This window comes from Monodelphis domestica, chromosome 2 (assembly GCF_027887165.1).
Source record: "Monodelphis domestica isolate mMonDom1 chromosome 2, mMonDom1.pri, whole genome shotgun sequence".
In the NCBI taxonomy this organism is placed as follows: Eukaryota; Metazoa; Chordata; class Mammalia; order Didelphimorphia; family Didelphidae; genus Monodelphis; species Monodelphis domestica.
This window is the reverse complement of record NC_077228.1, coordinates 207,170,622-207,183,531: the sequence shown is the minus strand read 5'-3', so window position 1 is coordinate 207,183,531 and position 12,910 is coordinate 207,170,622. Positions and strand designations below refer to the sequence as shown.

General features: G+C 37.3%; 1 protein-coding gene across 18 annotated transcripts in view; it reads right to left on the bottom strand.

Moving 5' to 3' along the window:
- Positions 1 to 12,910, bottom strand: part of EFCAB3 (EF-hand calcium binding domain 3) — a 722,802-nt gene that overhangs the window by 661,942 nt on the left and 47,950 nt on the right. For all 18 annotated transcript variants that reach the window (XR_008916397.1, XR_008916396.1, XR_008916398.1 and 15 more), the window contains exons 15-16: positions 8,338 to 8,409; positions 5,669 to 5,812 (exon numbers count right to left, since the gene is read on the bottom strand). Coding sequence is in view for 15 of the 18 variants with exons in the window: in XM_056817026.1 (XP_056673004.1) it covers positions 5,669 to 5,812; positions 8,338 to 8,409 (216 nt within the window). In the remaining 3 variants the exon portion in view is untranslated. The remainder of the gene's footprint in view (positions 1 to 5,668; positions 5,813 to 8,337; positions 8,410 to 12,910) is intronic.

Genomic DNA, 12,910 nt, shown 5'->3' with positions numbered 1-12,910 from the left:
GAGAGAGACAGGGGGCTCTATCTGAGTCTCACTGGAGGTTTTTGCTTTGGGGCACATCCAAACCAACCCAGCTGAACCTAATCTCATCAGGAGCCCTCAGAGCTCAGGGAGGCCAGGACCCCTCCCCCCTTAGAGTGCAGGGTCTTCTGAAAGGACAGAAACCTCAGGGCCAGCAAAGGCACTGAGGTACCTTACAGACAGTGCTGTGCCAGGCTCAGAGTGTGGAAGTAAGGCAGCGGAGAAGTAACTGGAGGGAACTGAGAGCAGTAACACCTTAAACGCCAGCAGGTGGGGGAGGGCAGACCCTGGGCTTCCCCGGAAGACAGCACAGCTGTGGAGAATGGACAATTTGCCTGGGGCTAAAGCCTCAGACCATCAGACAGATACACTAAGAGCCAGTCCTCCTCACTCAGATAGAGATGGCAAACCGTACAGAAGTGCAAAAGCCTCCAAACACCAAGAAAATCAAGAAGAAGGGGGTGACTTTGGACACATTTTATGGAGCAAAAATACAAAATACAGAGGAGATAGAAGAGGAAACAGAAACAAATGCTCCAAAACCTTCCAAAGGAAATGGAAAATTTCCACAAACTCTTGAAGAATTTAAATTGGAAATTATCAAAAAGATGGAAGTCTTATGGCAGAAAAATGGGAAACAATGCAAAAGGAACTCAGCAATATGAGAGACCAAAATATGCAAATGCAGAAACAGCTCGAACAGGTCAGACGAAACTGAAAAGGAAAACCAGTCTTTAAAGGTCAGAATCAGGCAACTGGAAGACAATAATCTTGCAAAAGAGCAAGAATTAATAAAGCAAAGTCAAAAGACTAAAGAATTAGAAGACAACATAAAATATCTCACTGACAAGGTAACAGACCTGGAAAACAGAGGAAGGAGAGACAATCTGAAAATCTACCAGAAAAGTCAGAAATAAACAGTAATCTTGATATCATAATACATGATATCATCAAAGAAAACTGCCCAGAGATTCTAGAACAAGGGGACAAAATATGCATTGAAAGAGTTCACAGAACACCTTCTACACTAAATCCCCAAAAGACAACTCCCAGGAATGTAATTGCCAAATTCCAAAGCTTCCAAGCAAAAGAAAAAATCTTACAAGAAGAGAGAAAAAGACAATTTAAGTATAAAGGAACACCAATCAGGGTCACACAGGACCTAGCAATTTCCCCTCTGAACGACTGTAAGGCATGGAACATGATATTCAAAAAAGCAAGAGAGCTGAGTCTTCAACCAAGAATCAGCTATCCATCAAAACTGACTATATACTTCCAGGGGAAAGTATGGGTATTCAACAAAATACAAGATTTCCAAGCATTTGTAAAGAAAAGACCAGAGTTCTGTGGAAAGTTTGATATCCAAACAAAAGAGCAAGAAAAACATGAAAAAGTAAATGTGAAGGAAAGGGAAAAGGAGAAAACTGTTATCTTTTTCTTTTATTCAAACTCTCTTCTATAAGGACTACATTTATATCAATTTATATATATTAATTTGTGGTGAAAATGTAATGTATAACTCAAAAATTGTGTGCATCATTAGAATAGTAAGAAGAATCATGCATAGGGAAAGTTTGGGGCATCAAGATGATATGGAGAAAGGGGGGGATAGAAAGAAAAAGGGAGGGGGGAATCATTGATGGTACTAAGATATACTCTAAGAAATAGGGGGAAAAACTAAATAGAATAATCTTTCTCACACAAAGATACACATGGGAAGGGGAGGGGGAAAATTCTCCTATAAAAAGGAGAGGAAGAGAGTTTTTACTTAAACCTTACTCTCAGTGAAATCAACTCTGAGAGGGAAGAGCATCCAGTTCCATTGGGATCTTGAATTTTATCTTATCCAACAGGGTAAGGGAGAAGGGAAAACCAAGGAGGGTAGGAGGGAAAGGAACACCAAAAGGGAGGGAAGGAGATGGGGGAGGAGGAGGGAACAAAAAGGGAGGGGCTAGAAAGGGAAACATATCAAGGGAGGAGACTAGGAGGACTGATTTAAAGTAAATCACTGGTTTAAAAGATTATAGCTAAAGAAGAAAGGTCAGAATTAGGGGACGATGCCAGGGAGTCCACAAATGACAATCATAGCTTTGAACATGAATGGGATGAACTCACCCACAAAACATAGACGAATAGCAGAATGGATTAGAATCCAAAACCCTACCATATATTGTCTTCAAGAAACACACATGAGGCGGGTAGACACTCATAAGGTCAGAATTAAAGGATGGAGTAAGACCTTCTGGGCCTCAACTGATAGAAAGAAGGCAGGAGTTGCAATCATATCTGACAAAGCCAAAGCAAAAATAGACCTGATTAAAAGGGATAGGGAAGGTAAATATATTTTGTTAAAAGGGACTTTAGATAATGAGTAAATATCACTAATCAACATGTATGCACCAAATAGTATAGCACCCAAATTTCTAATGGAGAAACTAGGAGAATTGAAGGAGGAAATAGACAGTAAAATCATATTAGTGGGAGATTTGAACCAACCACTATCAAATTTAGATAAATCAAATCAATAAATAAATAAGAAAGAGGTAAAAGAAGTGAATGAAATCTTAGAAAAATTAGAGTTAATAGACATATGGAGAAAAACAAATAGGGACAAAAAGGAATACACCTTCTTCTCAGCACCACATGGCACATTCACAAAGATTGACCATACACAGAAACATTGAATACAAATGCAGAAAAGCAGAAATAATAAATGCAGCCTTTTCAGATCATAAAGCAATAAAAATAATGATCAGTAAGGGTACATGGAGAACCAAATAAAAATTAATTGGAAATTAAATAATATGATACTCCAAAATCAGTTAGTTACAGAACAAATCATAGAAACAATTAATAATTTCATCAAGGAAAATGACAATGGTGAGACATCCTTTCAAACCTTATGGGTGGCAGCCAAAGCAGTAATCAGAGGAAAATTCATATCCCTGAGTGCAAATATTAACAAACTAGGGAGGGCAGAGATCAATGAATTGGAAATGCAAATAAAAAAACTTGAAAGCGAACAAATTAAAAACCTCCAGAAGAAAACCAAACTAGAGATCCTAAAAATTAAGGGAGAAATTAATAAAATCGAAAGTGATAGAACTGTTAAACTAATAAGAAAATGATCTTTGTCTCCAATGAATAATGTTTGGAAAGGACCAAATAAAATAATGTTTAAAAAAAAAAAGAATCATCAATTTTGGGTTTGGCCTTTCATCTATTCAAAGATGCTAGAGAGATCAGATCAAATGATCTCCAGAGATTGTTTCTAGCTCTTTGGTTCTCTGATTTGGTTTCTGTTCTGAGCCCATGATTTGTTCTTTCAAAAAACATCACTCATTACTCTGAATACTTTATCTCCTTCCTTTTACATTTCATCAGGAGAAATGACTCAGATCTCTTTCTGCTGAGTTCCTCTGATTGAAGATGGAATCAGGTTACCAGTCTGGGATTGTAAATTGACAGTACATTGTCAGGAACACAGAAGAAAAAAACAAAATTCCAAGCTAAAATTAGGAACACTGGAGAACAAAGTCCACCTAATGAAGAGAAGGTCAGAAACAATGAGTGTCACATTCATTTGGTAAATCATAATAATAGCTATCATTTATATACTTCTTTAAGGTTTATTTATGTCATTTCATTTGATCCTCACAACAACCTGTGAAGTAGATGCTATTTTAATGTCATTTTACAGAGGAGGAAACTAAGGCTGAGAAAGCTTAGAGTAAGACCCTTCAACATCATCACACAGCTAGTTTCTTGAAAAAGTAATTGAACTCACAGTTTCCTGATTCTAGGTTCTAACAGACCTAATTACTGCTCCATGGGTGTGACTGGCATCTGGCTTTACATTATGTCTCACTGACTTCTGATTTGGGGTTGTAGATTAACTGTTAGGTTTGAAGGGAAAACCAGACACATGGTTAAAAGGTTCTACAAAAAAGGGAGCATGGGTTTTCTTGGTCAGGGTATTTCTAGTTTTTCCCACTGAGTCAGCTTATAAAATGACTCTATCTTCCAGAATCTAGCCCTAAGAGGGAAAAGGCATGTAGCTTTGGAACTCTGATCTCTGTGCTTCCTTATACTCTTTTTGCTCATGGTAACTCTCTACTGTACAAGCTTTTAATCAGTTTTTAAAATGAAAACATTACACTTTGTAGGGTGCATGGCACTAAGTGACATGAGCTAGCTGTTCCTTAATCTTGCATTTAAGACTCTGAAAATAAGTGTTATGGTACACATATAGTTGGGCCAACTAAGATGAAAGGAAGTAGATGTAATGCCTACAAAAGTAGGTCCTTACTGCTTATAAAATGTTCACCTCCCCTCATTCTCAAACAAAAACAAATAAAATAAACAAATACCTTGCTTTGATTCAAATACTCTCCAGTTACTGAATACAACAAAAACAAGACCCCCCAAAACACCCTCAAGTGTTTAGCACTGTCAAAGGATTCTAAACCAGAAATTAATGTGATTTTATCAGTAGAAAATGACTGTGAGTGTCTCATAGGGCTCTATCCTGTATCCTCTTCAATTCTCCCTCTTTATTATTTCACTTGATCTCATCAGGTCCCATAGATTCAATTATACCCATGATGATGATTCTTCAGATCTACTTATCCAGCCCTAAACTCTCTGCTGACAAGAATGTTTCATCCTCAGTTGCCTATTGGACATCTCAAACTGGATGCCTCCTTGATATCTTAAGCTCAATATGGTCAAAAATTAACTCATTTTTACTGCCCCCCTCCCAAATCCTCTCATCCCTAACTTGCCTATTTTGAGTACCATCATCTTCAGTCTTCTAGGCCAGCAACCTAAGTGCAATCCTGAATTCCTCACTCTCTTCTACCGTTCATATCCAATCTGTGACCAAGTTCTATATAAAATCACTTCTCTCCTCTGACACTACCACCATTCTGGTGTCCTTGCAAGAACCTGCTGGTTGGTCCTTAGATTTCTCCCCACTCCAATCCATCATCCACTCAGTTATCCAAGTGATCTTGCTAATGGTCTCACCATGCTACCACATACATTACTTAATAAACTTCTGTGACTCCCTGTCACTTTCCGGATCAAATATAAAATCCTCTATTGGCATTCAAAATTCTTTATAACTTTCTCTCTCTCTCTCTCTCTCTCTCTCTCTCTCTCTCTCTCTCTCTCTCTCTCTCTCTCTCTCTCTCTCTCTCTCTCTCTCTCTCTCTCCTTTCTAGTCTTCTTAAATCTTATAGTCTCTTCTCCAAGTTTTCTGAAACCCAGTGATAATGGCCTCGTTGATATTCTTCACATAAGATATTCTGTCTCCAACTCTCATGTCTAGAATATTTTAACACTCTCTTCTTCCTCCCAGTTTCACTGACTTCCTTCAAGTCCCAGCTAAAATCCAACCTTGTACTGAAAGACTTTTCCAATCCCCTTTAATTCTAATGCCTTCCCCTCTGTTAATTTTTTTTCCATTTTATTCTTTCCATGACTTGTCTGTATGTTGTTATTTACATGTTAAGCTCCTATCAAACTGGAAGCTACTTGAGAGCAGGAACTGTCTTTTACTTTTCTTTGAATCCCTAGAATTTGGCACTGTTTTTGGTACATAGTAGACATCTAATAAATATTTAGTAATTGATTTAAAAATACCAACCATCTTTTGGCACTGCCTTCAATGCCTCTTGAAATTCCTCTTCTGTCAAATTGGCATCTAACCTGTGTAGAGTTCTCCATAAATTGTCCACTGAAACCTTGTTGCCCTTGAATCCCTTCATTTCTTTAAGACTTTCTTCTAATGCTGTGGGTTTAGAGAAAACAAGATTCATTTATTGATCCAAAATGTTTAGCAAATAGATTACTATTATTTGGCAAGATTTTCCATTTAGAGTTATCACAAAGTATCATTTTTCAAATAAATAGACCTTAATGAATATTAAGATTATACCTTTTATCTTTTTGTTTCTACTAATTCAAAAGCATTTCAGGAACAAGGTCATTGTTTTAACCACTGTATTATAGACATACAGAAATATTTTGACAACTAGTAGATCTTGAGATAAACCTAACAGTTACTTTATATCAGTCTGTATCTGTAAATGAGCATGATCAGATCAGACAAAACCAAAACATACATCCCAGTCTAATGAACTATGCATCAAAAGTCTATTTATATAGTGTATTATGAATGCAGAAAGGAAAAACAAGGTGGGTTCAGTAGAGAGAGAACCAGACCTGGAGACAGGAGGTCCTGAGATCAACTCTGGTCTTATATACTTCCTAGCTGTGCGAGCCTGGGCAAGTCAAGTTGCCTAGCGCTTTACCACTTTTCTTCCTTGAAACTGGTACTTAGTATTGATTCTAAGACAGAAGGTAAGGGTTAAAAAAAATTCAGGAATACTCATCCTGCTACTCACATTGTTAAGATGGCCTCAAAATAATAGGCCATCTAAAACAGTTAGATTTTAGGTTCAATTAAATCAAGCTGAATAGACCTGATAGTCACAGACAGTCCAGTTTTACAAATGACCCCTTGCTCAAAGGACAAAATAATTAATGTACCATTTGGGGAACAACAATAATATTGGACTGTCTGCTATTGGAGTTTCTCTGAAGACATACACAATGAGTCTAGAAAGACTAATATTTTTATTAAACTGCTAAAAGTAATTATTTTAACTACCTGTGCAATAGTCCATAAAGCATTAATTATAAAAAGAAAAAGTTGAACAAAACAGAGTTGTCCAAAGACTATTTCAATCTGAACCTCATTAAAAAGGATGAGAATATAGAGCAGCTAGGTGGGTCAGTGAACTGAGAGTCAGGACCAGAGACAGCAGGTTTCTGGGTTCAAATCTGGTCTCAGACACTTCCTAACTGTGTGACCCTAGGCAAGTCACTTAACCCCCATTGCCCTTCTACCTTAGAACCAATACATACAGAATATCAATTCTAAGATGTAAAGTAAGGGTTTAAAGTTAAAAAAAAAAAAAGAGGATGAGAATGAGTTTCATGATAATAACATCAACTACATAGACTTCTCTTCGAGACTATCCCCTAATTTATCTTGTGTTCCAGGCCAATGAAAATGCTTGGAAGTTGGGAGATGGAAGGTCATGGGCCAGAAACAGCAAGTAGATTGTTGAATTGAAAGTCTAAAAATGTAGACTTCTCTTGATGTGCAATGAGGATTTTGCTAAACTCATTTTAAATATTATTCAAAAACTGGTCTCATAAAAGATTATGAGACGTGTATACTTATTATAGAATAATTTAGGAGTAAGGCCAAAAACTTAGAAGTTGTATCAATACTGTCAATATCCTATCAATGTCAAAGATTCCTGGTGTTGGTAAAGTCACCTAGTCTAGCTCCCTTCCTGATTAATCAATCTCCTCAACAACACAGCCTCATAGATGTAGAACAATAAGAGACTTAATTCAATCAGACCAATAACCTCATTTAAGAGATGAGGAAACTGAGTTTTAGAGAGGTTATATTATTTTTCCATGTGACAGAGGTGGGATTAGAATCCAAACCCTTTAACTCCCAATATTCATGGCAAGTTGATGGTCTAGTCTCTACTTGATTTCCACTAATGGCAAACAAACACTTCCTATCTCACAAGGTAGTGCATTCCATTTCCAGATAGATTTTTTTTAATTAAAACCCTTATCTCCCATCTTAGAATTAGTACTGTGTTTTAGTTGAGCAAGGCAATGGGGGTTAAGTGACTTGCCCAGGGTCACACTAGCTAGGAAGTTTTTAAGGCCAGATATAAATCCAGGAACCTCTTTCAATCCCCTGAGCCACCCAGCTGCCCCCTCCAGAAAGTGCTGGAAAATTCTTCCTCCTATTGAGCCAAAATCAGTATACTTTCCTGCAACTTTTAACTATTCAATCTAGTTTTCTACTCTGACAGCAAAAAGAACCAGTCTTTAATTCCATTTCCAACATTAGCAGCCTTCCTTCTAACATCAGAAGACAGATCATTTCTCCACTAGGTGGCAAATGATTCTCAAACCTAAAACAAATTCCAGTCCATTCTGAGCATATTTCTCTCCCCTGATCTTTATCTTTGCTATAGTCACTACCATTGAATGGAGAATGAATAGGTATAGATTTTAACTTCTTAGAATATAAAATGAGCCCCAGGATTGAAATAGAGAGTTTGAAACGATCAGAGTGATAAGGTTTCTTTTTCTTTTGCTTAAACACTAGTGATCTAGCTTTTTCTTTTTCAATTACAAAAAAATTACAATTTCTTTTACAATGTTGATTTTGAAATATCTTGTTTCCAAAAAGAAGAAAGTATGATTTTTACTTACATTTCCGTTTGCCCAAGAAAGGATCCTCCTTCAGAGCTTGAGCAAAGTCTTTGAAATTCACGTGTCCTTCACCTGAAAGGGAATATGAGAGAAAAGATTAATGCAACAGATTTCTAAAGTCTCCCTCAGTTATAGTAAAGCCCATGATTAAAATATGGATTTACATAAAATACGGAGTTATATGAGATGCAGCAGGGAATATTCCATAGATTCTGGGTTTAGAATGAGGGAGAACTGCAATTCAAATCCTGCCTCTGACACATACTTGCCAGGGGAATGCAGGCACAAGTCACCTAGTCTCTTGGGGCTTTTGAACCACTCTCTGGGGCCATAAATTGCAAAGAAGTTGCCAATCTGCAAAAAAAGGACAGTTTCCATACTGGGGATTCCCCATGTGGATGAAATCATACGTTTTGACCAAAAATACGGGGTTAGAGTTCTGCACTCAGAAATAAAATAAAAGGCATATATAGACCTAGAGCCAATACCACCTAGCAATTATAGAATATTAATAGTTCACACTTCTGTAGCACTTTAAGGCTTGAAAAGCAATACATACTTATTATTTACATTAACATACATTTATCATTTGATCCTCATGACAACTTTGTGAGGTAGCTACTATTATTATCTCTATTTTGCTGTGGGTCAATCCTGACTCTTTGCAGCCCTTTGGATGCATCAAGATACTAGAGGGGTTTACCATTTTCTTCTCCAGTGTGTCCTTACCTTACAGGTGAGGAACTCAAGTAAATAAGGGTTAAGTGACTTACCCAGGGTCACATAGTTACTAAGTGTCTGGGATTGGATTTCAGCTCAGATCTTCCTGACTCCAGATCTAAGATTCTATCCACCCTAGTTGCTTTATAAATGAAGATTATAGGGCTAAGAAAAGTGAAGTAATTACCTCCAGGGTCAAACGGCTAGTAAATATTTGAAGAACTCTAACCCAGGTATTCTATCCACTACACCCTGTGCCTAATGAAGATGAGAAATGGATGATAAGAAACTTTTATGAGAAGTCCCCATAAATAATACATGTGTTCAGATGCATTTGTCCATTGGACTATTATTCTACAAGTTCAGGAGAACAAGTATTAGTGATTCCATTTTACAGATGAGAAAATTGAAGTAAATGATTTGTCTAATATGAAGTTAATGGCAGAGCTGAGCTTACAAAAAATCATACTGCTATTCATACTTGCAATGATCATTATGCAAAGGAAATACTGCTGTTCTCTGCCCTCAAGTACTCAATAGCAAATGCCGTCATGCATTTCCACAGCTGCCTTAGGTTGGCAAAATTCCTTTCAATTACTAATGCTCATTTGAGATAGGCCTAAAGCAATATCAAAAGGGAAACTAGAGGCAGTCACCAAATAGTTGGGAGAAAGAAAGTAGGGGGTAGTTAGGTAGCTCAATGGACAAAAAGAAGAATCTGGGTTCAAATCTGGCCTCAGACACTTCTTAGCTAGGTGACTTAGCCCTAATTGCCTAGCCTTTGCCACTCTTCTGTCTTAGACTTAATACTAAGACAGAAGGTAATTAATTGAGAGAGAAAATATGTAGAACTGTCATTAGTTCATGTAGGCTGGGCTAGTTTCCTTTGAAAGAGGGCAGGGAAAGAATTCTTGGGATGATCACCAACTTACAAGGTATTGGGAGGTTTTTAGCTGACTTTCCATTCTCCCATTTGGAACACTTTTCTTACATAATTTGATTAGTTGCCATAATAAATGCAGAGGCAGAGGAGAGTAGCCTTTTTTAAAAAGAAAATTACTATCATATTTAACTTTAGGAGCCATGTCTTTTTCCCTCTTTGTTATTAGCAAAGCCATTTTTATTGCATTTCATGGGCCACACCTCTCTCATTGCTTTCCGTCCTCTCAGTATGAATTGCTGGACTGGTCTGAGTTAAGCTGGTCTTGTTTTGCTAATTACTACTTCAGGTAAGTCACTTAGCCTGAGATTCAGTTTCTTCTATAAAATGGGAGAATTAGATAAGATGATATCTAAAAGCTTTAACAATGCTAAATTTATGATTCTAAGTCGATGATTCTCTGTCTGCAGAATATGATAGAGTTATTACAAAGAATCAATCTCAATCAATAAGCATGTTCTTGGAGGGGAGGGAGGAAGGGAGAGAGACAATATGGATCAGAAAACTTATATGGAGAGGTTATTAAAAATAAATAGAAGAAAGGAAAAAATAGGAAAGAGGAAATGTTTAAAAATCAAAACGCATCTATTAAGAATGTAGTATGTGCCAGGCAACATGCTAGAGATGGGGATATAAAGACACAAAAATAAAATAAAATGATCCCTCCTTTCAAAGAAGCTATATTCTATAGGGAAGACAAGAAGTATATATAAATGTATGTGTAAAATAAATTTAAAGTGGTAGCTTCCTGCATGACTGAAATAAGGCCTTGATACCTTGGAAATACTAGTCCTTAGAATTGTCTGGCACTATTGGGGACTACTGGACAATAGCCACCACATATAGTCAATGATTCTCTATCTGCAGAATATGATAGTTATTTCAGTGAATCAGTAGTATCAATACCTAGTGGTGCCATGCCTGATGGAAACATGGATTTTGGCTTCTCATAAGATAGAGGTGATTCATTTCTGTTTGGGAGCAGAAGCACTCATCAAGACTTTATTTCAGAACGAGTCTGAGAAGGGTCCTTTGAGCTGATCTAAAAGGCATCCTGAGAGCCTTTACTATGCATCTTAGAAGAGCTGGACTAAAGGAAAGCTTTGTTTCTTAGAGAAGCTAACTGGAAGGGACATTTGCTGTTTAGAAGAGCAGAAAAGAGAGAAAAGATTCTGCTTTTGCCTTTCCCTTCGCTGCCATCTAAAGACATATAATGGGATAGATGGTATTTTCCTCAGATTTTCAGATGGCACAAAGCTGAGTGAGATAGCTAAACACCATAGATGGCATAGGCAAGGGCTTAATTCAGTAAGAGGAAATTCAGCAGGGAATAAATGTAAAGTCTTAACTTGGTTAGAAGAAAGCAATTTATAGGTATAAAATGGGGGAGCCCTGAATAGGTCTGAAGAATACCTATAGTTTTCAGTGGACTACAAGCTTAGTGAGTCAGCATGGTGAACCTAGCAGCCAAAAACGCTAACGCCACTTTGGGTTACATTGAGAGGCATAGGGAGGTGACAGTCCCACTGTACCTGGCACTTCTCAGAGCTCATCTTGAGTACTGTATTCAGTTCTGTAACTCGTGATTGAAGAAGGGAAATTAGTGGTGTCTGGCACATAGGAGGCACTTTATCTTTATTGATTGATTGATAAACTGGAGAATTGCCAGAAAAAGGCAACAAGGATGATAAAGAGCTTCAAGTTCATCACAAATGAGGATTGGTTGAAGGAATTGAGAATGTTTAACCTGAAGTAAATAAGATTGGGGGATATTATAGCTGTCTTTGGGTATTTGAGAGGTTCTCATGTGGAAGAGTGATTAGACTTGCTCTCTTTGGCCCCGGAAGGGAGAACTAGGAACAATGAGAAAATTCCCAAAGAGGTGAATTCAGGCTTAAAGTCAGAGAGTGAAGAGGGAGAAATAAGCATTTATTAAGTACCTATTATGTATTATGTGACAGACACTGTGCTAAGTGTTATTATCTCTTCACCTTTACAACAACCCTGGGAGGTTGGTGCCATTAAATTCTTATTAAATAGTTGAGGAAATTAAGGCAAGTAGGGGTTAAATGACTTGTTATATGATTCAGATCTTCCTAAGCTAGTTAAGGTAGTGTAAGTTAAGATAAAGTCAGGATTCAGGAAGATTTATCTTACCAAGTTCAAATATGGCCTCAGACTTTCTAGCTATGTGACCCTGGGTAAGTCATTTAATCTTGTTTGCCTCAGTTTCCTCATCTGTCAAATGAGCTGGAGAAGGAAATAGCAAACAAATCCAGTATCTCTACCAAGAAAATTCCAAATAAGGTCATGAAGAGTAAAACATGACTGATAACTGAACAACAACTTCCTTTCTCCAGGTCCAGCACTTTATCCCCTGTGACACCAGTTTCCTCTATCAGAGAAAAGTTTTTCTTCTTTTAGGGAAAACTTCATAACCATCAGAAAGACAATCCAAAAGGGGAATGGACTGATCTTTGGTCATTTAGTCATTTAAGTCATGTCTGACTCTTCTTCACCCCATTTGGGATTTTCTTGGCAAAGACACTGGAGTGGTTTTTCATTTCCTTCTCTAGCTCATTTTGCAGATAAAGAAAGAGCGGAAGTGACTTACCCAGAATCACACAGATAGTAAATATTTAAGGACATATTTGAACTCAGGACTTCCTGACTTCAGGCCAGTACTCTATCTACTGTGCCAACTAGCCGCCCTAGTTGGCTCTAGCATCTTGGAAATCTTCAAGAAAAGGTTTAACAATCACTGGAAGAGGATAGGTTCAGGAGGAAAGCAAATGAGTTATGTTTTAGACATAATGGGTTTGAGATGTCTCTAAGATGTCCATTTTAAAATGCCTAGTAAACAAGACTGGAGCTCAAGTGAGAGAATAGGGCTAGATATATAGTTCTTAGAAT